General features: G+C 39.1%; 1 protein-coding gene across 3 annotated transcripts in view; it reads right to left on the bottom strand.

Annotated features, from left to right (window-relative positions):
* Positions 1-27,810, bottom strand: part of CSPP1 (centrosome and spindle pole associated protein 1) — a 140,312-nt gene that overhangs the window by 100,090 nt on the left and 12,412 nt on the right. For all 3 annotated transcript variants that reach the window (XM_065585721.1, XM_065585719.1, XM_065585722.1), the window contains 5 exons: positions 22,688-22,788; positions 21,875-21,898; positions 18,597-18,677; positions 6,250-6,351; positions 1,074-1,519 (listed from right to left, as the gene is read on the bottom strand). In XM_065585721.1, the coding sequence (XP_065441793.1) occupies positions 1,074-1,519; positions 6,250-6,351; positions 18,597-18,677; positions 21,875-21,898; positions 22,688-22,788 (754 nt within the window). The remainder of the gene's footprint in view (positions 1-1,073; positions 1,520-6,249; positions 6,352-18,596; positions 18,678-21,874; positions 21,899-22,687; positions 22,789-27,810) is intronic.

The raw sequence follows: 27,810 nt of genomic DNA, 5'->3' as shown, positions 1-27,810 counted from the left end.
TGATGCCTTTGATCTCAACATCCTCATTTAGTACAAGGCACTGTAGTTCACCCATCTTATTATTTGGACTTCTAGTATTGGTGTGTAAGCACTTTAAAAACTTGTCACTTTTTAGCTGCCTGCCATTACATGATGTAATTAAATGGGACTTTTTTTTCATTTGACTGTTTCTCATCAAATCCTACCTGTATTTTATCATCTTCCATCCTCTTCTCCTTATTAGGACATAGGGAATCTCCATTTATAGATCCTCCCCAAAGGGATGGCTGAACCACATGCTCCTCCTCACCTGTCTGCTTTCCCCCAGCCCTTAGTTTAAAAACTGCTCTACGACCTTTCTAATTTTAAGCGCCAGCAATCTGGTTCCATTTCAGTTTAGGTGGAGCCCATCCTTCCTGTATAGGCTCCCCCTTTCCCAAAAGTTTCCCCAGTTCCTAATCAATCGAAACCCCTCCTCCCTACCAGGGCTGGCTCTAACTTTTTTGCTGCCCCAAGCAGCAAAAAAAAAAAAAGCACTGCCCCGCCGAGCCCCCCCGCCGAGCGCCGTGCCGCCGGAAACCCCCCCCTGCCCCGAGCGCCGCCGGAGCCCGCCCCCCCCGCCGAGCGCCGCGCCGCCAGAATCCCCCCGGCGAGCGCCCTAGTGCAGAAGCAGCAATCAGGCAGACAGTCACTACAGAACACACAACACAAATAGCAGGGAAAAGGAAATTTTTGGTCAAGTTTGCCTTAATCTTAGGAAACAAACCATGGGGGTCTAACATCCACCCCCCCCCCCAAAAAAAGGGGGGGGGGGAGAACGACTCCGTTTCTCAGGTCTCACCTAAAAGATACACACACAATACACAGCACAGAATTCAAAGCATCAGCCTCAGAAGGATCCACAACGGAATCAACCCTCCTAGAGTTTGAATCTATGATTCAAGGGAGTCTAAGTATTTCAAATCTGATGCTCAGTATCATTAAACGATAACCCCTTATGGCTTGACTAACTCATCGTTTTTAGTGCTACAACCCCATTACCAATAGCATTAAGGAAGTAAAGAAAAGAAGTGGAAAACTGAATTTAAAAATACCTTTCAGCATGGAACACCCGCAGAGGCTTTTTGTCATAGTCACTTTCATATCTAAATCTAGGGTCCATTTCCTCATTTATTTCAGGATCATAGTCTAAGTTGTAATGTCTTCTATCAAAATGACGATCCTCATCAAATCTGTGATGTCTTCTAGGAGAAATATCAGGTTTGCTATCAAACCTGTGATGCTTTCTATTGGAAACGTCCAGTTCTTCATCAAGTTTTTTGTGCAATATTCTCTCTCTTAGTTCAGCCTCATCGTCTAGTCTGCGATATCGATCCTCCTCCAGTCGCCTCCTATTTAGTAGCTCTTCATAAGCTTCTGTGGAAGTAAAAGCATCTTTCTTTGGAGGTTCTGAATCTACACGAGAGGGCTGTACTTGTGAACGTAGTCCTGGTTGGACTCTAGTAATAGCAGTAGATTTTTTACTTCTTTCTGTCTCATGCTGTTTAATAGAAAAAACAATATTAAAAGATACAACTACAAAGAAAGTAATAACCTTCATTTATCATCTCTTTATAATTCACATTTTCCATTAGTGCTTCAGCAATAGTTAGATTCTGCATTTATGATAATCTCCTAATTTTAAACTCTCCCCAAATGAGGATTTTAAAAACATCCTCTTAAATAGGGACTTAAATGCTGGGGAAAATTTTGCTGAAAAAACAATACTCTTCCTCTTACCTGATCATTTATTTTCACTGACAATGGGATGGCCAGCAGTCCTCAATAACAGGCTTCCCATTAACTCAGTTTAGATAATGAAATGACCTTCCGATTTGAAGGCAGAGGGACTCCATAGTGCTTGTTAACCCTTATATCTTGTCACATGCACAAATGTCCTGATTACACTGAGGTTCCGGCAGTCTGTGATACTCCTTTGTCTGACCAGAACATGGTTTTGGGGTTCACAAACCCTTTATTTTTTCCCTGCAAAAACTGTGACTAAGTGGAAGTATGGTATAATGGTTAGAGAGCTAGACTGTGACTCATTAGTTCCATTCCTTGCTCCACCGCTGACCTTGGGCAAGTCACTAAGGCTATGTTTACACTACAAATTAGTTCAGTATAACCTACGTTGTTCACAGTTTGAGGGGTTCAGCTGCATTGCTGTAAATGATATAGTGTAGACATAGCCTTAGTTTCTCTGTACCTTAGTTCCCCATCCATGAAATGAAGATAATAGTATTTCTCTACCTCAGAGGAGGTATTAGATGATAAACACATTAAAGATAGTGAGCCGCTAATGGAGTCCATATAAATACAACTGATAGATAAGAATAAATAAATCTCTCAAAGAGTTTCAGTCACTTTAAGAAAAAGGGGCTAAGCTGATCTCCAAGCTCTGCTGTGGTGCATGAGGCCTTCCCTTACCAGTACCAAACAAAATGGTGGACAAGCCTCAAAATAAATACAAGACTGCCTGCAGCCAAGATGCTACTGAGGACAGAGCTGGCAAGGAGTGCAGCAGCGACACTCAATTGGACCACATATCAGACAAACTCAGTCCTTGACCTCCCACAGCACAGTACAGTGGCCCATCCTATTGAAGCAGTACAAGATGCACTGTCAAAGCCTGTCCCCACCAGGAGAATCCAGAACTCCAGGAAGTGCCTGCCCATTGGGGCTGTCAAATCAGTGCAAATTTGCCTCTTCTCCAGTCGTGGCTTTGGAGGGATTATGGAGGGCCCCATCAGTTCTGAAGCAGATGCCCTTAGTTAGGGCAAAGAAGCAGCAATTTATCAAGAATTACTCTCAGCTTTCTCCCACCTCCTTTTAACCTCTGGGGTGCAAGATGCCCCTTCACACTATTTCCCTGAAGTCTTTCTTCATGTCCTCATGTATGTGCTCACACTTCAGAGACCCAAGAAAATACACCTCCCAAAGCACAAGGGGAAGGAGGACCTTAAAGAAGAAATTTTCTCCCCACCCCAAAAGTTTTCTTAGAGATTGCTTTGATTCTTTCTAGATCTTCTAAATCTTCTGAACAGGTGGCATGTCTTTCCAGGATTGCCTTTCCTTCTCCCAGATAAATAAAAAGAGTTTCAGGAATAGCAAATAAGAAAAAAACCCTAAAAGCAAATTAAAGAGAATCATATTCCTCTAATTCCTCTGGCTCAGGCATGGAGGAATCAGACCTAGAAACCCTGACTAGTTGTTTCTGCCTAATTCTTTGTGCCAACTACAAGAAGATTATTTATATTTCCAGTGTGGAAACAAAGTGAGCAGAGTTCTCAAGACCCAAGAGAAAATTCACAAAAAAATCCTCAGATCCTCTCAATAGATTTGATTGAAATTATCAGCCTGGAAAGATGGGAACACTTTAACAGGAGACAGCCCCTTCACAGACTGTACACAAGATTCTACAGTAGCCTAAAAGACAAAATGCCTTCTTTTCAGATACCCAAAGTATACAACAAAGCAGTGTCATCACTGGATGAGGGTGCTATAAATTCTGTTGCAGGGTCTTTCAAAAGATCCAGGAGACAGGCAGCTAGAGAACCATGGGTTGGAATTTTGAAGCCTCAGCAGCATCAATGTAAGTTTCAGTTCTGTCCACTATCCTATAGCATGTATAATTCTCAGAATCCAGAAAGGACTAGATAATGGATTCCAACATAAAAAAAGATGTCTGGCTGATGCCTTTCTGACCATATCTCTTTAGATGGAGTAAAATTCTCAACTAAACTCTCATCCTAGAATCTCATCCAATGCACTGGCGGATAAGTACTTATAAATATACCCACACAGAGACCCTCCAAAAAGCTCTCAGAAGGACACCTCTTTTGAAGAGAAAAATCTTTCTTCCAGAATCCATATATACCTGGGAACTTCAACACCAAACGAGTCCCTTTCAACTGTTCTGCAAAGACAGTCCACAAAAACACTGCACTATAGCCATCATGGCACAGATCACAAAACTTAAGTTTCACAGGAAAGGACACACCTAGCACCAGCAGCACTATCCAAACAAGAACTGCGGATAACAGCCAGCAACCAGTATTTCTCACATCAAACATAAGGTACAGGGAATAACCTGTCAATTTTTTCTTAATGGCAACAGACCAGACTCTTTGATGGATACTGGAAATTCTCTCCCAGGGTTATTCATTGATATGACTCGTGCTGATCTTTATCCGATTACTAAAGCAAGACATTATAAAAAGAGACAATATACCCAACCTATTCAACACTTGATAGTTAAATGGGCAGTATGGCACATTTAAGATGATCAGCTTTTTTCCAAATCTACTAGAAAAAGATCTCACACATCATTAGTGCCTGGAGAACAAACTAGCCTTTTACTCTCAAACTGACTAAAACTATCAGAAAAAGACCCTGCACAGTTAGTCACAAAGTGTTTGTGTGGAAGGGTGGGCAATATTTTTACTTACTTGCAGAGAAAAAGGAAGAGAAGGGAAGCCATTTAGGCTCAAAAAGGTGTTCCTGCTCAGCAAGGAAATCTTACAGACTGCCTGCACCTTATTGGAGGAAGGACTTTTGAAGTGTGAGAATGGGCTGAATTCCCCAGGCAACAGGCTTAATAGTTTTTTTTCCTACATTTACCAAGTTCATGGAATCACTGTGTGTGTATATATTAGGTCACTTACACACGCATGCACACACACACACACACACTCTCTCTCTCTCTCTCTCTCTAATGCATGTAAGGTACCTAAGGGCCCCTAAGTGAATCCAACGCAGGAGGCTCCTCTCCCAGGAGGGAAGTAATTTAAAACTTTACCCTTTGAAGACTTTTAAGCATCCCACAAAAACATAAAACTTGCTCTTGGAAATCTTATTTAGCCAAAACTCCTATCAACTTCAGTGAGAGTTTTGGATCTGCGTACACTAGAGCCCTTACAGCAGCACAGCTGTACAGATGCAGCTGCGCCGCTGTAAGTTCTCCCGGGTAGCCGCTCTATGCTGAGAGAGCTCTCCCGTCGACGTAATTAAACCACTCCCAACGAGTGATGGTAGCTATGTCGGCTGGAGAGCATGTCCCACTGACACAGTGCTGTCCACACCAGCGTAACTCTTATCGCTCAGGGGGGTGTTTTTTTCACATCCCTGAGCAACATAAGTTATACCAACAAAAGTGCTAGTGTAGACATAACCTGTGTAAGGACAGTAAGACCATGTTTTAGAGCCAAACTCATAGGCTGCTTTACAGGACAACACACAGATTACCCATGATCACATACTTAGTTGGAAGGGATGGATAAGGGTGTGGGTATATCTTTTAAAAAACATATAGCTTTATATTTATTTTTGCATTCATTTAACTAGTTATATATTTAACTGTGTCCTTAACATTGGAAGCATGCTAGGTAAGAAGTCATACTTTATGCCACATTTTCCATTTCTACCAGTAATAAGGCAAACTTGACAGAAAAAAAAATCAAAATTGGGGTCAATCTACCCAGTGTGGCTATATTATGTTAGAAACATTAAATTGTTCACACTTGTTTAAAATATATTTTATTATTGTGCTGTGTTAGACAGTAGATTGTCTACAATATCTACAGATATAAAAAAAGAAAGCCTAAAATACTAAGAAATATTCTTCCTCTGTCTATGATCGTTTTATAGTGACAGGTCCTACACACACACACACACACACTTGAAAGATAGATTCCTGAGATTACAGTCTAAACAAGGGATACCACATGCGTCAAGAGGGGGAAGGGTGAGTAAAGACTTAATATACACGTACCTTGATGCAGTTTGCTTTAAAATAAGTTCCCCTCTTCTCTCAAAAAAGAAACAACTAACAAGGGTACTAGGGGGACAGAGACTAATCAGAGAAGCAAAAATGGCTCCAGAACAGTGATAATTGCTAAAATTATCTTCCTGTGGAAAAAGGGGTGAGTGTTGAGGAGGAATATTAATCAGCAAACACAAATTCTTTACTGCTCTTCTTCTGAAGAGACTTAGAATGTATCACACGTAGGGTGACCAGATGTCCCGATTTTATAGGGACAGTCCTGATATTTGGGGTTTTTTCTTATATAGGCTCCTATTACCCCCCACCCCCGTTCCAATTTTTCACACTTGCTGTCTGGTCACCCTAATCATACGTAAAACCTCCAGAACAATTAGACAACTGACATTGAGAAAAATTCTTAATCTCATTTAAGTTCTCTGAATTGACTTCAGCAAAATCTGTATTACCTCTGTGTTTTTCCTTCCTATTTTCCTTAACCTTTCATTCCACTCTTCCTTGTCCCTGAGATACTGATTGTATTCCCTGTTTCTTTCAAGCCGCAGTTTCTCCTGAAACAGACATTGGAAAGTGCTTCATAACTTTGTGCTTTAGGGAGAGGGCTTTTAACTTTGCAGGAGATGTTAAAATAATAATTTATTTCTTTTTTGCTTCTTTTTGATGTACAAATAGGGCCTGAAGTTATTTAGTTTTTATTGGTTTGTCATTGGGTTAGGGTTGTATACATGCACCTCATTCATGCATATGACATCAGATTTTTTAAGGTTAGCAGTGTCCACTCAGGCCACTTTTACACCAACGTGCCCTTGTGCCACCCCACCATGCAAAAGGTGTGTGCATAAAGGGCAGAGTGTGTACAACTGCCCCTCATTTCTTTTTCTAATACAGAACACCATATAAGTAGTTTCAGGGAAATAGGGTGGATCATGGAATCTGCATGGACAACATCTCTCAAAGAACCACAGCTACTGTACAGTAAATAACCCTAGGATAACCTTATCCTAGAAGTCTGAAACGCAGCCTCACTTTTGTTCTTGGGTGAGGTTGAAGTTGATTAATGAGGTTTGTTACTGTTTAAAATCTCTCTTCTGGAAGGTAAGCCAACGCTGATCTAGAGTAACACTGCTCCTATGAACTCTGTGCTCTGAGTCTGAGTGAGTATGGATTTCTGTTTATTGCCTTTGAAACTTGGTGGGGCAGAGAACTTCAGGATTGCTTGAAAGGAGCTGACCACCAGTTATGATTAGCCAGTTGGTTAGGTAAGAATACTCCTGGCTTCCTTGTCGTCTTAGATGAGCTGCAACTATCATCAGACATTTGGTGACAACACTTGAGATGGCCAGGACTTTGCATTGGTAGTGAGATGTTCCTAGTAGGAACCTGAGGTATCTACTGTGAGCCAGTTGTTTTCATAGAATCACAGGACTGGAAGGGACCTTGAGAAATCTTCTAGTCCAGTCCCCTGCACTCAAGACAGGACTAAGTATTATCTACCATCCCTGACAGGTGTTTGTCTAACCTGCAGATTTTTAAGAGCAAGGACAGAGATTCTACAAACTCCCTAGGCAAGTTTTTCCTAACATCCAACCTAAACTGCCCTTGCTGCAATTTAAGCTCATTGCTTCTTGTTCTGTCCTCAGAGATTAAAGAGAACAATTTTTCTCCTCCCTCCTTGTAACCATCTTTTATGTACTTAAAAACTGTTATGTCCTCCCTCAGTCTTCTCTGCTTCAGACTAAACAAACCGATTTTTTTTCCAATCTTCCCTCATAGATCATGTTTTCTAGACCTTTAATCATTTTTGTTGTTCTTCTCTGGACTTTCTCCAATTTGGCCACATCTTTCCTGAAATGTGGCACCCAGAACTGGACACAATACTTCAGTTGAGGCCTAGTCAGCGTACAGTAGAGTGGAAGAATTACTTCTCATGTCTGGCTTAAAACACACCTGCAAAATACATCCCAGAATGATGTTTGCTTTTTTTGGAACAGTGTTACACTAGTGACTCATATTTAGCTTGTGATCCACTGTGACCCCCCGCTCCCTTTCTGCAGTACTACTTCTTAGTCAGTCATTTGCCATTTTGTAGGTGTGCAACTGATTGTTCCTTCCTAAGTGGAGTACTTTGCATTTGTTCTTATTGAATTTCATCCTATTTACTTCAGACCATTTCTCCAGTTTGTCCAGATCATTTTGAATTTTAATCCTATCCTCCAAAGCACTTGCAACCCCTCCCAGCTTGGTATTGTCTGCAAACTTTATAAGTGTACTCTCTATGCCATTATCTAGATCACTGATGAAGATACTGAACAGAACCAGACCCAGAACTGATCCTTGCAGGACTCTGCTTGATATGCCCTTTCAGCTTGACTGTGAAGATATGAAACATGACAGGAGGCATCTTGCAGGTCTAGAGCTGCAAATCAGTCCTGAGGATCAAATGAAGGGATTACAGAAGTTAGGATGATCATTCAGAATCTGGAGAAGTGGATGAAGATTTTGAGACAAAGGTCGAGGATTGGCTTTCAACCCCCCTTCCTCAGCCCCTTTTTTTTTTTAAAGATTAAAAAGTAGTGGGAATAAAAGCCCTGCCCTTGAACCAGAGGACACTTTTTGTTTTAAACCATTCCCACTCCTTTGGCAACCGTGATCTTCATACCCTCGGTGTCCAACATGGAGACTTCAAATAGGCAGGCTTACTACCTTTTTTCAGGAACCTATCTGAAGTCCCAGACAGCAGGGCAGCTAAGGAGGCAGCAAAAGGTCACCTCCTGTAGAATCTCTGCTTCTTCCTCGGTAGCTCCGAAGATCTCAGTGGCTAATCATAGAATTGTCTCAACTGTTTCCTCTTAAGACTCAGAAACCTCAAGCACTAAAAAGACCAGAGCTGCCCAGGAATCTCTTGAAGTACAGAGGGCTTTTTCAGTGCCACTGCTGAAGAGTTTATTACCTTCAACTGGGAGGTCCTCAATTGTTGCCTGGACCTCTCTAGGGGATCATTGAAGCCATGACGACTCTATTGCTGTTGTCATTGTACATGCTGCTGAGGCATCCAGCAAAGTCTGCAAAGTTGTGTGTGTACTTGGCTGACCTTCAGCCATTAGGGACTTTAGACATTAGAGAATGCCTGGTGCTTCTTGGGCAATTTATCAGTGCAATTAGACAGCTCGCGCCCCCATCTAAAAAGTCATATGTAGAGAGCAGCACTTGATAATTTGTTACTGTCATCTGAAGGCTTGCAGACTAGTATACCTTCTGGCCAAAAAGAACCAATTTGGAGGGAATTTTTCCCCCCACAGGGACCACTAAATTGGATCCATTTTAGTGGTCCCTGCTATTTTGTTCTTTCTTGTACTGCTTGCACAAGAAAGATGGCTACAGGATGAGTGTAAAATATTCAGATCCCTTCTTGCACACTCAATATCTTCTATCTGCTCCTTTGCATGTGACAGAAACAGAAGCCAGAGTATGCCAGATGGATTTAGCAGGTTCCAGCAGACTCATGTATTGGCATGGTTAACCTCCCTGGAGTTGACAAGTGCAGTATGTCCAAGAGATTGTGGTTTTCCTCATGAACAGCTTTCAGGAGAATGTTTAAGATTCATACAATCCGCTTTATTAAGTGCTGGAAAACCTTAAATATGCCCACAGATGCCAATGTATGTGAGCTCTCTGGCTTGTGAGGAGAAGATGAGGATATTGCAGCCAGAACTAGACACTCTTTCCCTAGAAATGGTTATTCCTCTCCCCTCTCAAGTAGCTGAAGGTTCAAGCAGCTGAGGTGACTGAGGAGGCTTAATCTGCCTCTTAGGTGAGGGAGACCTAGACCTATACACAATGGATGAAGGTGGCTTCCCGGAGTAGGGCTGAACACCCCAGGGGGTCCAGCATGGCCACAGCTATTACTGGTAAGAATAGTGTGCTGGAGCACAGCTCAGGGGATACAAAAAATGGTGGGGTCCCTAGAAGGCTCTAACTTCTTTCTACCAACTCTCAATCTTCCCTGGAATCACTCTTTGGCTCCCACTGAGCTGCCCACGGGGGTAGATTGAGAACGTACAGGGAATAATTCTCTGACGCACTCAGCAGAAGAGGAAAAAGAGTATACTTCTTCTAATGGAAGGGCAATCCTGTCCAGAGTACCTTGCCTGTGAAAAGGGGAGGTTGGTACAGGAGACACCTTTCCTGGCAAGCTCGGTGACTCTATGGCTGGGAGCATTGCAACAACCTCCCTGAGCCTTTCCAGCACCAATTACTTCAGTTCCAGACCCTTTGACAAGTTGCTCAGTACAATATACTGTTTTGGTGCAGAGACAGCCAGTACTAACACAACAAGTATCATAGAGGTAGTCTGTACAGAGGTGGAGGGTACTCTCCACACATGTAGTCAGTATGGGAGGAGCACTGAGTGCAGAGGAGCACTCTGTGTCAGGGTTGGTACCAAGGGCAGCATGGTTCTTAGGTTTAGATGGTATCACCAGTGCCACCTTAGATGTTGGTATCAGGATACTAGAAGGAAAGATTACTCAATTTACAATAATTGTAGGTTCTTCGAGATGTGTCGTCCATATATGCTCCTTTACTGGTGCACATACGCCCAACAGCTTGAGTTCAGATTATTTTGGCCAACAGTATCCATTGGAAGTCGTGTCTGCACCCTCAGTGTCCTTATGCCTCCAAATGAGGGCATTAAAGGTGTGACATCCCAACCACCCCACAATTCCTTCTCCAGTATCCTTCACCAGAATCCAGGTGTTATCAGACTCCACAGTAAAAGGGAAGGAGGATGGGTCATCAAATATATAGAGACAACACATTCTGAAGAACCAATTACTGTAAGAGAACTAATAGTTTCTTCTTCGAGTACTTGTCAATATATATACTCTACTAATGGTGACTCACAAGCAGTGACCTAGATTACAGGAGGTGGGTACTGGAATTCTACCTAAACAATTATTTTAGGACAGCCCCAACAAAATGAACATCAGGCCTTGACATTACCACTATGGTGTAATGCTGGATGAACATGTGCACTGAACACAGGTAGGTGCCCTACATATTTTTAGTATTAGAACATTTCTCAAAGAAGTAACAGAAGCTGCTTGCACTCTCACAGAGTGCGTTCTCACTCCCATTGGTGGATCTATGTTAGCTAATTCATAGCACAGACCCATACAAGTAAAAATCCAGTTAAAAAGTCTTTATGTTGAAATGGTGTGACCTCTCATCCAGTCTCCATAAGCTATTAAAAGTCTGGAGCAGTGGTTCAGAACTTTCCAGATGATTGTATCCCTTTCAGGAGTCTGATTTGTCTTGAGTACCCCCAGTTTCACCTCACTTCAAAATTACTTGCTTACAAAATCAGACAAAAATACAAAATTCAGCACACTATTACTGAAAAATTGCTTGCTTTCTCATATTTACCATATAAATATAAAATAAATCCATTGGAATATAAGTACTGTACTTACATTTCAGTGTGATACTGAGCCTGTTTTACACTTGTAAGCCTTGCCTGAAGCTCAAGCCCTGCCACCCAGAGCTCAAGCACGTAACTTAGCTTCCCGGGGGGCCCCTACGGCGTCAGGCACCAGGCAATTGCCCTGCTTGCCACCTCCTAATGCCAGCCCTGCATTTGTGACCCCCCTAAACCCATTCCATGACCACCCTCGCAGCTGCAAGCCCCATGTCAAGAAACACTGATTTAGAGTACTGCCCCCCGGAAGACCTCTTAGTACCCCCCAGGGGACTAGATGTGGGGGGTTGCTGCAGCACCCCCACATTTTGCACAGGGCTCCACTGCTGCCACCGCCATGCCCAGGGATCCCTGCTGCTGCCATCGCCGCCGCACCTGGCAGCCAGGACCCCGGGATGCCAGGCCCAGGCAACAGTGGGGGTCCCTGAGTGCAGGCAGTGGCAGCTGGGATGCCCAGCGGTGGCAGTGGAGTTTAATCGTTAGCTGAAACAGATAAGCATCAAGCTTATTGGTTAATCGGTTAAACGTTTACATCCCTAATGGAAGTCAGAGTATCTTCTGTATAAATTTTGGGTGAGGTCTCAATGACACCCCATCTTTATGAAAAGCTGTACCTGGATGCCCTGCGTTAATGCTTGGGTCTCACTTACCCTTCTGGTCAATGTTATTGTTACCAAAAAGGCTGGTTTGATGGAAAGATGAAACAGGGAACATGTCGATAGTAGATCAAAGGGTGGGCACATAAACACACATCAGTGCAATATTTAGCTCCCAAGGAGAGGGAGGTTCTCTGACTGGGGAATACACCCTCAGAAGGCCTTGGACCCAAACCACTGTAGGGTGTGAAAATGTGGAATACCCCTAAATTGGAGGATGGGAGGCGGAGATTGCTGCCAGGTGAATCCTCATGGAGCTCACTGAAAATCCAGAGTTCTTTAATAACAGAAGGTAACACCGTATGTCTGGTATCTAAGTGAGAAATGGAGATAACTGGTGTTGTTGTGCCCAGACAATAAATCTCTTCCACTTGCCAGATTAAACATGCCCTTGAGAGTCCTTTCTACTATGGATAAGAATGTTTTGCACTTCAGTTAAGATACTCTCCACTGATGTTACCCAGCCAGGGTCCATGCCATGAGGCGCAAAGAGTGTGGATGCAGATGGAGGATATGACTGACTCTTTGAGATATTATGTATTGCTGGAGAGGCAGTTGTACTGGAGATTGGATGGAGAGATTGACTAACAACAACCTAATTATATACAACTACTTACATAAAGAGCCACACAGAGAGCAAACAAGTTTGGACACTCCAAGTTCCAGCTCGTAGTCATGCATGGTGAGAAGGAACTCAGAAGTGACTGGGGTCACCTTATCCTTTATGCTTTCAGTCAGAGACACAAGGACATTTGGGATGTAGGCATAGTCCCCAGAAGACAGTGCTGGCCAAAACAAATTGAACTCAAGTACACTTGGTGCATGAACATAAATAATAGGATACATATAGACAAGCACTCGAAGAAAACTAAGTCTTTACAACCTTATGACCTTTCAAGGAAAGAGCCCAGGGCAAGTTATGGTGAGTCTTTTGGTCTCTTGCTAGGTGCTAGGTAAGGTGGCCTGCATCTGAGTTCATCTTTGGAACAGTTCTTCTTTCTACTTTTAAGTGCTGACACAGAGGTATTGGTGGATGAACAAGACCTTGCACAGGCAACCTTGATTCTGGTATTTCCTAACTTTTCAGTGCTTGACTTTGTAACCTTAATAATGTTCTTTTAAAGCAGCTTGTGCGTAATTTCCTATGTTTTTAAGAAAGCAAATTGAAAAAAATCAGATATTCCATCATGTAGCATTATACTGACATCTACATGGGACATCAGCAGGGTTGGAATCTTTAGACCGACTACAAAGACCTCTGCCACTTGAGATAACGGAGTAACTGATGGCAGTAGTAAGCCATCACGCTCTATGTGGACAAGGACTAAAATGGGATTGGACACTTACCAGTAGGTTTCACAGGTATCTGCTGACAGAAGAATATTGAGAGACTGGAATCTGGGGTTCCATTCCAGGCTCTGGAGGGGAGAGTTCTCTAATGGTCACAGTCTTCTCCCCAAACATGACTTTCTGCCCTATCCCCTCCAACCTGCCATTGTCCCAGTCCTGTCTCTTCCCCACCCTTGGCTCCTCATGCCAATCCCATTCTCTTCACATAGCCAGTCACATTTTCCACTCCTCAGACTTCTCATTCCAATCCCAGTTTCCTTGCTTAGCTAGTCCTTGTCTCACCACTCCAGGCTCCCCATCCCAGTCTTGCTGTCCAACCATTTCAAGTCCTCCCCACCCCTGAATTCTTTGTCCCCAGTCTCCTTGCCCAGCCAGTCCCAGTTCCCCTGTTCCAGCTCCTCATCTAATCACTCTCTCACCCCCACCCACATTCCCATCTCCTTCCTTTGGCTCCTGCCCACTATCTGCATCTCCCCCGGCCCCACAGGTTCATTATCCAAGTCTTTTTATGCAGCCAGTCCCACTTCTCACCCTGCCACGCAGTTCCTCCTCAGATGTCTCTCCTCTTCCCTCACCTCCTTGCAAAGTCATCCCTGCCTCCCCATTGGCTCCTCATCCAACCTCAGACTCCTTACTGATCTACTGGCTCCCAGACATGCACCCTCCAGCTCCCAATCTCCTTGCCCAGCCAGCTGCAGTCCTCCCTAAACTAACTCTCATTCCCAGTTTCCCTCTCTTCCACCTGCCAGCCTCCAATCCCAGTTTCCAGCTCCCACCCCCTTAGGCTCCTTGCGCCACTTTACTCTTCCCCCACTCTCCAGCAAGTCCAGTTTTTGTCCCCTCTACATTCAAATTAGACAGCTTCCTCCTCCATGCTGCCTGGGCCCATCAAGGGAGTCTATGAGAGCACAGGAGAAATAGGCTGTACCCACACACACAAAAACTGTCCAGTGGTTAGGGTGCAAGCACAGGATGTGGGAAACCTGGATTCAAGTACCCGCTGTTCCACAGACTTCCTCTGGTGACCTTATGTGACACTGAACCAGAAAGGGTTAAGCAACTAACAGGCTACATGACCCAAATTCAACCTTTAGAGACATATTAGAGAAGTACTGTATGTAAATGGTAATTAAGGCTATTTCTTACAAATAGCTAACAAAACCATGTTAGAGAGACTAGAGCTTTGAAATGCAAACCTGTATTGGCAGAGAATTAGAGGTAAATGCTAATGGATTTGTTTACTTATATCTTGTTAGATGTTAACCATGTAGATGGTTCCTATCTGTTACTATATTCTATTGATTCAGAGATCAAAAGGGAATTGTAACATTTAGATGGAACTTGGGTGTAACAATATCATTGTCTATATTTCTTTTTGACGTTTGTGGTAAACTGTCTATGAACTTCTTACTGGATAATTACCTTGTGCTGATGAATGTAACTAGTTACCTGTGTATGCATAGGAAATAGGTGGTTTTACTTCAAAGCCACAATACTTCACCCAAGTAATACCTGCTGTCAATAGGCTATCAATAACCTGCCAGAGTTCTATAAAAGAACTCTGATCCTGTATCTCAGATCTCCTTAAGCTTCGTCAAGGGAAATTTAAGTCGCAAGACTGAGGTCTCCAGTTTGTCTGGATCACCCTGATATTGGACATTGGACTATAACCTAAGGAATGAATTCTGAAAGAACTTTTTGCAACACTGAAGCTCACCATCTCTACTATGAAACTGACGTAAGAACTTTATTCATATCTGTACGTGTAATGAACTTTTAACCAGTACTCGCTCCCTCTTTTCTTTTTTAATAAATTTTAGTTTAGTTAATAAGAATTGGCTGTAAGCGTGTAAGATCTAAAATATTCATTGACCTGGTGGATAATGTGTCCGATCCTTTGGGATTGGTACAACTTTATATATGATGAACAAGATTTTCAGTAAACCTTATCATATTTGATTTGGCTGTCTGGATGGGAGCCCAAGGCTGGATTGCTTAAGGGAACTGTATTTTTTGGCTTCTGGGTAACCAGTAAGGCATTGTAGAAGCTGTTTTGTTGTTGGTTTGGAGAATTTATTAGAAAGCTACAATTTTGAGGGATTGTCTGCCCCATTATTTGGGGTTTGCCCAGATTGAGCAATCTGAGGGTGCCCCCCCAGGACCCCAATCACACCTTGGGCAAGTCACTTAACCCCCATTTTACAGATGGGCAACTGACACAAGGCTAAGAGTACCTACATCTCTCAGGGGTGTTATGAGGCTATTTACATACTGTGGTAACAGGAGCCATATAAGTATGATAGATGAAGAACGAGAGAAAGAGAGAGAGAGAGAGAGAGAGAAAGAAAGAAACACGATTCCCTCCCCCCCAGATAAAAATGGATTTACCCTCCTGAGAGTGACAAGAGTCAGGGCCAGCCCCCCTCACACCTTAAAATAAATGGAAATATGTCAACTGATAATAAAATACTGAGTCTCCAGAGGCAACAGCAGGAAAATAAACAGTGATCAGATAAAAAAATTTTCCTGAGATTATTGCCCTCGATTTTCAGAACAAGGATTGTCTTTTGTGGCACCTAGCATAATGGGGCCCAATCCTAATTTTCATTACTGTAATACAAATAAAAATAAGAAATATACTAGTCATATGAACATGATTTTCCCCACCTTTGGCAGTATTTTTTGCTCCCTCACTCCCACAGTCAAAATGGATAATAATATACAAACACTACAGATACATTCAGTTGCACTCCATGGTAAAATTTCAAGCAGAATTCACAACTCCACTTATTGGTAGAGTTATCACCATGGGTCTGACATGTTGATAATAGTTTATTGAATGAAGCGGATGTTCACAACAGCTACATTTTTAATCTTTTGGTCTTTGTGGTTTCTAGCAGGACAATGTAAAAACTAGCAAGCAGCTATCGAAGGATAAAAGATAAAGTAGAGATAGCTTTAAGAGGACACAAAGTTGGCAGTACTGCTCAACAGGGACCTCAACACAGAGTGAATATTAAAACCCAGCAGGTTTTACACATGGCAGAGGTTACAGATATTCAAGTGTTGATGTAAAATTAGCAGTTATGGCATATTCATAATACTTCAGTGCTATAAAGCCTGCCATATTTTAGCAGTCTTTAGATTCTTCACCATTAAAAAAAAGGATATATAATGTGCTAATATACAAAACCTTAAGTATTATGTCCTCATATATTTATAGTAACTGAACTGCTACATCTGTATGTCTTGCTCTTCATACATAAACATGTATGTGGAAAAGTGTGCAACTGGCAGAGTACTTGAAAACTGACTAGACTGTAAGCTCTTTTGGACAGGGGCTCTCTTTTTGTTCTGTTTGTACAGTGCCTAGCACAATGTGGTCTGTACCATTACTAAGGCTCTTAGGCACTATGATAATACAAATAAATAATATCAATATATTCTACATCTTCAAATATATTTATTTCAATTAGAACACAGAATATAAAGTGTACAGTGCTCACTTTACATTTATTTTTATTACAAAAACATTTGCACTGTAAAAAACAAAAAAATAGTATTTTTCAATTCACCTAACACAAGTACTGTAGTGCAATCTCTATTATGAAAGTTGAACTTACAAATGTAGAATTATGTCCAAAAAAATCTGCATTCAAAAATAAAACAATGTAAAACTTTAGAGCCTACAAGTCCACTCAGTCCTACTTCAGCCAATCGCTCAGACAAACAAGTTTGGTTACAATTTGCAGGAGATAATGCTGCCCACTTCTTGTTTAAAATGTCACCTGTAAGTGAGAACAGGCATTCGCATGGCACTCTTGTAGCCGGCATCGCAAGATATTTCCATGCCAGATGCGCTAAAGATACATACGTCCCTTCATGCTTCAAACGCCGTTCCAGGGGACATGTGTCCATGCTGATAATGGGTTTTGCTCAATAACAACTCAAAGCAGAGCGGACCAACACATGTTCATTTTCCTCATCTGCGTCAGATGCCACCAGCAGAAGGTTGATTTTCCTTTTTGGTGGTTCAGGTTCTGTAGTTTTCACATCTGAGTGTTGCTCTTTTAAGACTTCTGAAAGCATGCTCCACACCTCGTCCCTCTCAGATTTTGGACAGCACTTCAGATTCTTAAAACCTAGGGTCAAGTGCTGTAGCTAGTTTTAGAAACTCACACTGGTACCTTCTTTGCGTTTTGTCAAATCTGCTGTGAACATTTTCTTAAAACAAACATGTCCTGGGTCATCATCCGAGACTGCTATAACATGAAATATATGGCAGAATGCAGGTAAAACCGAACAGGAGACATACAATTCTCCCCCAAGGAGTTAAGTCACAAATTTAATTAACGCATTATTTTTTTAACGAGCATCATCAGCATGGAAGCATGTCCTCTGGAATGGTGGCCGAAGCATGAAGGGACATACAAATGGTTAGCATATCTGGCACGTAAATACCGTGCAACACCGGCTACAAAAGTGCCATGCAAACGCCTGTTCTCACTTTCAGCTGACATTGTAAATAAGAAGCAAGCAGCAGTAGCTCCCATAAATGTAAACCAACTTGTTTGTCTTAGCAACTGGCCGAACAAGAAGTAGGACTGAGTGAACTTGTTGGCGCTAAAGTTTTACATTGTTTTGTTTGAGTACAGTTATATAACCAAAAAAAAAAAAAAATCTATATTTGTAAGTTACACTTTCACGATAAAGAGATTGCACTACAGTACTTGTATGAGGTGAATTGAAAAATACCATTTCTCTTGTTTATCATTTTACAGCGCAAATATTTGTAATAAAAAATAATATAAAGTGAGCTCTGTACACTTTGTATTCTGTTTATAATAGAAATCAATATATTTGAAAATGTAGAAAAACCATGCAAAAAAATTTAATAACTTGGTGTTCTATTATTTAGTGGTGCGATTAATTGCAATTAGGTTTTTTTAAACTGAGATTCAGTTTTTTTAGTTAAATCACGAGTTAACTGCGATTAATTGGACAGCTCTTCTTAAAAGTAAAATTTGACCATTTCATTACCTACAAATCAGTGTACTGGATTACCCAAGGAAAAAGAAACTTGGTAATTATATCAATCAATCAGAAAATGTCTATTATAGAATTAGAAGGCTTCACCTTATTTAAAATTGACCTAACAATAAAGGAATATGTTCATATATGAAGTGGATAAAAAGTTTGGCAGGTTTTTTTATTGTCAACTGGAAAGTCTATTTTTGCACAACACTGAAAACTTCAGGTTTTTTAATTCATTAGTTATATAAAATATTTACTGAATCTACACCTGCACACCTACCTTGGCTGACCTCCTCTCGCCAATAGGAAGAGATAGTCCCTGAGTATATGGATCTACTTCATTTGTTGTCAGATAATTTTTCTGTATAAAACAAAATGAATTATTCAATAAGTTTTGAACTACACCTCTACCCCGATATAACACGACCAGATATAACACGAATTCGGATATAACGCGGTAAAGCAATGCTCCGGGGGGGGGGGGGTGCGCACTCTGGCAGATCAAAGCAAGTTCGATATAAGGCGGTTTCACCTATAACGCGGTAAGATTTTTGGGCTCCCGAGGACAGCGTTATATTGGGGTAGAGGTGTATCTAATTTTACTTGGCAAATACAGCACAGGATCTAAGAATTACACCTTCTGGAATATGACAGGGCAATTTGCTCCACTTTAATAAAAGAGAAATGAAAGGCAATCTTCACTTTTTGGAAATGTAGGATATTTTTGGAATACAAACCAACAAAACTGCAGGTAAAAGGTTTTATCTCTATATTATGTATTAATGATGGGCTGTTAGCCTTAATTTGAATTATCCCAGTTTGAATGTTTGCTATAGCTTTTCTGTATTCTTTTGTTTTATAGTTATTTAGGGTTGTTATATGAATTTGCCTCTCATTTAAAAATAGTTTACATATAGCCATTATTACCTTCTATTAAAATACAAGCGAATGAAAGAATCCTCCAAGAAGTTACCTTGTTGATGAGCGAAAAGGAGAAAGGAATTTCACTATCAACAACTAAAGAACATATGCCCATGCTTCCTATTCCAGCAACGGGAATCTGCTTTATTACTAATATCTCTGTATATCAATATTACTAATATCTGTACTCTACAGCATACCAAAATGTCTATGTCAGCCCTTCCAATCTTACAAATTCAAAAGTGAGTGACCTCCCTAAATTGTATGCAGAATAGTTGTAGTCGTGTCAGTCCCAGGAGATTAGAAAGACATGGTGGATGAGGTAATATCTGTAAGTGGACCAACTTCTGCTGGTGAGAGAGACAAGCTTTTGAGCAACACAAAGCTCTACAGAAGTTGGTCCAATAAAAGATATTATCTCACCCACCTTGTCTGGCCTCCTTTAGCAAAGTTATTTCGGATTGCCCTAAAATCATCTCCAATGTATCCTCTATTTATTTTATAAAACACAACATTTTTAATAAAATATTGTCCGCGTGTGTTTCCATGTCTGCTGTCCTATTTCACTAGCATAATTTTCTTGTTATAATGTATATAAGTTTTGTGCAACCCCAGAGGCACAAACAAATGAGACAATTTCCATCTGTTCCAGTCTAAATCTATATCATTATGAATCATACCTCACAATTACAAATGAATAGATTTAGCGGTGTTAACTATAGTAGAACCTCAAAGTTACAAACACCTTGAGAATGGAGGTTGTTCATAACTCTGAACAAAATATTATGTTTGTTCTTTCAAAAGTTTACAACTAAATATTGACTTAATACAGCTTTGAAACTTTACTATGCAGAAGAAAAATGCTGCTTTTTAACTACCTTAATTTAAATTAAACAAGCACTGAAACTGTTTCCTTACCTTGTCAATTTTTTTTTAAAAAAACTTTCCTTTTTAAGTAGTTTGCATTTAAACACAATACTAAACTATTTGTGGGCTTTGGGAGTTGTGTGTCTGCTGCTGCTTGATTGCGTACTTCCAATTCCAAATGAGGTATGCAATTGACTGGTCAGTTCATAACTCTGGTGTTTGTGACTCTGAGGTTCTATATGCAAATACCCAGATACTGAAATTGGGCTAGATTAACAGAAAGAATGATGAATGATATTTTTGTCTGGAAAATGTTAATGAATTCATTGTAATCCTTACCAATATTTGATTACTGCCAAATTTTAAACAGCTCTCATGATAAACTTCTCATTTTTAAAAAGATGCTTACAGAAAGTCAGAATTGATATGAAAATTTTGTTTTCTAGATAAGCATACAGTTTAGATGTTCCCAACTAAAATACTCCAAGAGCTGCTCAGAATCACAGTATTACCTTACTTTGGAGACTGAAATTAGAGACCAAGGTCTAATCTCCTCCCCCAACTTTGAAAAGTTTAATATGGCTAACATATGTATGACAAAAGAAAATCTTAATATCTAAATGAACCTCAATTAGGAATGGAATTAACAAACAGTAATTCTTGCAATCAAAATACTAAATATAAAAGTAAAATAAAAATGTATGTATATTGATGTTTTGAACAAAAATAAAGCAATTCAATATAAATCAAGATTTTCATTATTAGAATGTTAAATTAAAATTCTATATTAATTTCAAATTAAACCAAGAAAAAAAAACTAATTGTTTTACAAAAGCTCACTTAAATTAGAGATTAAAAGGCCAGTAATTACAGTTGCTACTGCTATATAGTAATTCTGTTGCGTGCCAGTGAGGTTATTAACACTGAATATATTAAACAGTAAGTTAGTATTTCACATAAAAACATTCTGTAATTTGAATAATTTGAACACAGCACATATTGCATTTAATCTTTTAATGCTGCTCTTTCTACCATGTCACTCATCACTCCTTTATTTAAGAAGCTTTAATTTAAATTACTTAAAAGGGACACCACTAAGTTAAAAAAATTAAAATTAAAAAAAAAAGGGTCACAATTCTGTCCACACATACTATAGTTATAATTAATGCTTAAGATTACATGTAACTAAAAGATTTTTTTTTTTCAGTTTGTTTAATTTGCGCATTGGCACCAATGTTTGATGCATAGTCAGTTCCATTGTTCCACTATGTAGTCTGTCAGTTTAACCTCACTGAAGAGACATCTATAGTAGCAAAGGAGCAGAAAGCCCCTGAAAATTAACTTTTATTTTTTCTTCACATACTGTAGTTGGGGGCTCTTTCAAAAACTTGACTAATCTCAGAAAGTTCCATTAAAAAATTCTTTATGTATGGTGCCTGTCTAATGTAATTGATGAAGACTGGGGAGCATGCTTTGTAGCAAGTCTGTCTACCATAAGAAACAAATGGTTGAGGAGTCAGCATGATATAGCAATGATAGCAAATGCAAAGAAGAAATCAATAAATGTGGTATAATTATATTAATGGGAAATAATAAGCATAGTATATCTTGCAATAAGCAAGCATACAAGTACTGTTAATCACAACAGTAGCACACAAACACAAACAAAAATCATGATTTTTTAATCCATTTCATTTGCACAAACCTGATTATAACAAAGCAAAAAGCTAATTTGGGCAGGGTGGAAAAAATATATTGCCAGCACCCTACCTTTCTTTTTGCCTGTGAAATACCCTAAAAGTCAGGGAAAACAGACTATTCATAAAGTGTCTTCCATTAAAAACATTTGATTTTACCAATTAAAAAAAAAACAGTTTTTAAAGAAACCTATTTATTCATCTATTTTAAACAAACTGGCAAGCAATGACACTAAACACACAGCAAAAATTACATTAAACTTAATTTTTTCATTTTACATTTAAAATCTGAAATTAAAACCGGATTTAGAATATTACACACACACACACACACACACACACACACACACACACACACACACAAAAATGAAAATTGTGCCAAGCTTCTTCCATACAAGTTTAAGTTTTAAATCATCACAGTGGCATCTCATACACGGTACTAAGCAGAACAGCAACAGCCTTCTTTACAATCAAATAGGTAAAACTGTAAAAAGGTGCTGAAGAACTGAAGCACTATATTGGCTAAATTAATATTCTTACCTGAGTTATAAGATCATAAAAGGGTAATCATGTATTAAGCAAATACCTGTTTGACATGTTAAATACCCAAGAAGAGTAAAAAAGATGAGAGCAAACAAAATTAAAAAATATATATATTTTTTTTAATCAAGTTGTATTATAGTAATTTGAAATCTCAAAACAGCAGGATCTGTGAAAGACTAGAACATATAGCCCATCATGGTGTTAGCATTTTAAACCACTTTGATTCTGGAAGCAGGTCTTTGAAATTGTCACAGCTCAGAATGAATTCTGTCTTCTCAAAAGGCTTTTTCATGGTGGTTTTGTTTTTTGTTAAAATCAGAGACTAACTTCAAAGAGGTTTTACCTGAGAAAGATATCGTCTATAATCTTGTCGAAGTTCCTCCTTTAGCTTATGTTTCTTTCTTTCATATTCATCTCCAAGAGGCAAACTCAAGCCATATTCATCTGTAAAGTTTAATACAATTCTTATTCACCTTCTATTAATACAAAACAGTCCAAATAAGAGTTTTGTTACTTGCTGGAAAAGATATTTTTGGCTTTTTACCAGGTAACACAAAGGAAAAAAACTAAATTATTCAAATAGTAATCGTGTGTTAAATTATGAAAGATCAACTGCAAACAATCATGCAGAAAGCATTATGAAAATGTAGTGCCTGTTTTTTTTCCTAATTATAAAGAGTTTTCCCCCTTTGGTACTTATATTTCATTGCTTTAGAAGCAAATTTACCACAATCTGAACTCATAAGGATAAGTTTGCAAACATTTCTAAAACAGCAATATTTTACATTACTCCATGCAATCTCTATACTCGATATTTAATCTTGATGCAAATCACTTCTCTTTAGGACAAATGTTAGTGTAGAAACGAAGAATTTATTACCTGATATTTCACACTGTTTGTTATGCAATATCAAATGCTTCAGAGAATGTATTTTATAACATTCTACTTGTTTAGTATGAAACTCATATATACTGGCACCAACACAATTTTGAAGAGACTCACGGCCACAAGAAGCAATGCTGTTTCTTCATTCAACCATTCTACTCTAAAGTTCTGAATTCTCTTTCTTAGACTATCAAATATGCTGTGACACAGATTCATATTTAGCCCTGCTTCAAGACTGTTTTAGGATTTTGAAATTGTTGCACACTAATCTGTGTAGCAAATATATTTTAGTGTCCTCTGAAATCAAAACTGATTCTGAGAAATTAGAAAGAAATATCTTTTTGCCTCAAAAGGCTAATAATTATTTCACTTGGCATCTGAAGAAAACGGAGAGAATGTCACAAAGTTAAACTAACAGGACAAGTAACAGACCAAGACCTAGAGCCAAATTTTGAAGGCTTAATATTTTTTTATCTATCTTCTCAGTCCATATATTTATATACTGGGCTGAATATAATCATTCTCCTGTAAACAAAGCTTTTTATTTTCTTCCCCGGCACTATATCATTGATCATCCTTTAGTTACAATGGGGAGGGGATGGAAGATTGTTGTAAAGTATTGTTGCCTGTGATAACCTTGAAAGTATTTTGAGTTCAGCATGGTCTAACTGGAGTGAGCCAGTGGACTAGAAGCAAGAAATTTTAAAATTTTATTCCCAGGTCTGTTCCTGATTTACTGTGTGGCTTTAGGCAAATCTGTTTGCCTTATTTCCATCACTTCAGTTACTCATAGTGACGATTAGTTAACGTCTGTATAGTGTGTTGATACATGAAGCATTATGTAAATGTTAAGAATCACTAATCCTGGACTCACATTCTCCTGTTTGTACTTTAGATAGCTAAAACTCATTTTGTCGTTATTTCTTTATAAAAGAAAGAACAAGAAAAAAATGGCATAATGAAAGGATGCACATGATTGGCTTATGGCAGTTCCAGCTGAGCCAGGTTAGGGCATAACCAATCCAGTCAGAATTTGTGAGCCAATCCGCCATCTGTTAAGTATGGACTCAGAAAGAGAAGAATATCAGAACACATTTTTGTGTTTGTTATTTTCAAACTGGCATTTACAGATTTCAGTTGCTGGTTACAGAGGAGAGCTGCACAGGTGAGCTTCCATCCATAGTTGCTGGCTATTATTAGCCAATCTGGTTCCGTTTTTATAAAAAGGTGGGACAGATTGGCAAAAATAAGGTAAGAGTAAGTGTTTTTTATTTAAAATTTTTTACCTCCACTTATTTTTTTTAAAAGCTATTCTAACCATAGTTTCCATAGAAACAGCAGCCAACCAGCAAGGAATTTCAGCTGCCTGCGAATTTAAGGTTGGATCAGCTTAAAAAAAAATGCCAAGAGTAACTAGCAGTTTAGAGTAAAAAACTGAGACCTGGAAATGCCAAATTTAAAAATAAAATCTACGGAATCTGGGCCTAATTCTGTTCTCACTTACAGCAGTAAATCCTCTGAAGCCAATGAAATGTCATTAGTGTAAAACCAGTGAGAAATCATAATCTGGTCTTTTGTCACAAAGTCTAAGGTAATGGGCGGGAAGGTATTTAAAGTTTCATTTTATTTGTTAGGTGATCTTTTTGATTATCCATCCAGAAAGACTCTGAAGATAACAATCACAACTGGATAGCGACCTAGGAGTTTACTACGGTTATTAATAGTTGTAGTGAGGGCCTATGCAGGGGCAGGTTGGACAGGTATTCTGAAAATAATGGTTTTGGATACGTTTAGAACTCTTTCTTTTTACAGAGGCTTGGACTATGAGGGGCCTATGGGAGCAAAAATACTAAAACTATGTTTCTACTAATTTTGTAAAGAGTCCTACTTTGAGTCACAGCCTTGGTCTTTCACTTCTGTTGGTTTTATGCATATGGTTACTCAATATATTGTTAAAGGTCTTCTCTGTATGCAGTGGACAACCTTTGAACTAATAAAGGCAATAATTTAAAAAAAAAGTCACATCTTCAAAGTGTATTTAAATAAACTTTTACAAATATATTTTACTACTTTATAAGTAAGTTATTAAAGCATGACTGTACTGAATAACTTCACTTTCCAAGTGACTGAAAACACACTGCTAAATGCGCAAAGAGGAAAACCCCTACATCTGGCCTCTATTGCAATTTAAAGCAGCCTCAGAGCTGTTCTAAATCACATCAATTTATAATGGCCCCACAGGCCATGTATCACCCTCACGGGACGGGGATGCATAACATAGAGCTGAAGATGTCAGCTGTATTCTAGCTGGCGTTTAAAGCAGCTTTCAGGCCACTAATCTATATTATTTAATTTTGTTTAAACAAAGTGAGTACATTTTGTTACCAATCTGAGGGACTGTTTACAGTAATAAGGCACTTTGGGTCATGTGGTGTTACAGAGTTCACTACTTCTGTGCCTGCATGAAGCATAACAATGACAATGACAATAGCAATGACATACACTATGTTATAACTTATTCCTTTATGACATCATGGAAATATTTCTGATAAAAAAAGATAAGAAGTTACATGTGAGGTGGCCGATTCCACTAAACTCTGGAATTATTTCACTTTCATTCTCTGGACCGGAAGCATTTCTGGTCCCCTACAAAGACTCTCCACTTCTTTTTAGTCTCTTTCCTTTTATGATCACCCCTGGAATTATAACCTCCACAGAGAGTGTCCTCACGCTAGGTCTTCCCTCTATTCCATCACAGACCACATACAGGGACCCAGAGTCCCTGTCATGGCAGAGAAGATTCTCATCATCTCTTTGGATTACTTCTGCTAAAGGAGGGACTTTGCCTCAACAATGAATCAGGAGGCTGAGTTTCTTTTTAATTGAATTAATGTATGTAACTGTCCACTTTAACAAGAGTATGATTATACTATCGTTACAGTATCTGGAATGGGAGTAATATTTTATTAAAATTTAGTTAATTTTTAATTATCTATTGGTAGGAGGGGGTTAGGATGGGACAAAACATCACCAAGCCACAAAAATGAGTTCCCAGTATCACAGTGTATGGCCCAGCTGTTGAACATAAAAAGATAAGATTTTGATCTACACGCAAGTCCAGATCAACTTCATTGTTCTCCATTTTTTAAACCAGAAGTGTTGGCATGATCCTCAGTGGAGTTATTCCAAATTTATTTGGGTATAAGAGAGATCAGAATCTGGCCCAAACAATCTGTTATGCCATATTGAGAGGTGACAATAATATCATAGGCAGAGCTTGTTTTTAGCCCACTGTCTTCGTGGGCATTTTTCTCTAACATATCATGCATAAATATAACTTCTGATCATGCTGAAACAGGTCATTATTAAATAAATTACTGAGTCATTATTAAATAAATTACCTTTTTACCCCACTACTTGGACTGCATTCTTTTTCTCACACAAGAAATAGCTAGTGTGTCACTGGCATTATTTTCATGTTGTTACTGTAACAAATCTATAGACATTTAGGAATTCCACTGTTATCACTATACTGTACATCATTGTCATTAGCAGCTTCGTGGCAACAAAGGAAATATACGTCAGATGCACCTTTACCGAACACTCAAGACCCTAACACTTAAACTAAATAAAATCTTTACTAGCTCTTATCAGTACAATGCCCTGTGACAGTTCTTAATCTATCCAGTGGATACATGTATTAATCAGTTCATTAATGCACATTAACAACCGATACTACTGATATATCTAGTGAAACTGAAGGGGCCTCATCACAGACATGGGTGGGGGGAGGAAGAGTAAAATAATTAGTCCACCAGTACTATTTCTCTATATTTTATGTTTCTACAGTTAACTCAATAAAACACTAATGACTATAGTAAACTAACTTACTGATCAACAATGAAAGTGGCAAAAAATCTGAGGCACATACTTATTCATCTGTTGTCTTCTACACAAAAGTTTACCCTTGACCTCTGGTGACAAGCAACACTTAATTGTCATTTTAGGTCATTCCTAATGATGTCATTTCATACAGGGTAACATTAATGACAATAATACATAGTCCTCTGTTTTTAAATGTAGGCATATTTTAAAATGTAGGCAAGATATTATATTTTTGTTTTTTAACCTCTCTTTTAACATAATTAATGTAAAGTCAACACATGATTAAACAGACCATACTTTTATGTACAATCACTCCTGCGTGAAATTCTGGCCCTACTGAAATCAAAGGGAGTTTTGCCATTGACTTCAATGGGGCCAAGATTTCACATTTTATTTTTCGAAATTATCATTCAATCAAGCACACATCTGGAGTCATCACAATTTGCTTGATGATTATTTTTTTCAGTGCTGAAATTGACACAGTACCTATAAGAAATTAAATATAAATAGTTTATTCACTAGTTAACATTACAATCAAGAGCTGGGGAGAGACTTGTACATTGAACACAGTCCTTCCTCATACTTTTTCTGTATGTGTTATATTTCACTTGTCTGTCATGTCTATTATTTAGATTATAAATTCCTCAGAGCAAGGGCCTGTCTTAAGTGTTTTCTGTTAAGCTTCTAGTACACCT

Source organism: Chrysemys picta, chromosome 2 (genome assembly GCF_011386835.1).
Source record: "Chrysemys picta bellii isolate R12L10 chromosome 2, ASM1138683v2, whole genome shotgun sequence".
Classification (NCBI taxonomy): Eukaryota; Metazoa; Chordata; order Testudines; family Emydidae; genus Chrysemys; species Chrysemys picta.
The sequence above is the reverse complement of the archived record's forward strand: the minus strand, read 5'-3'. Positions and strand labels throughout refer to the sequence as shown.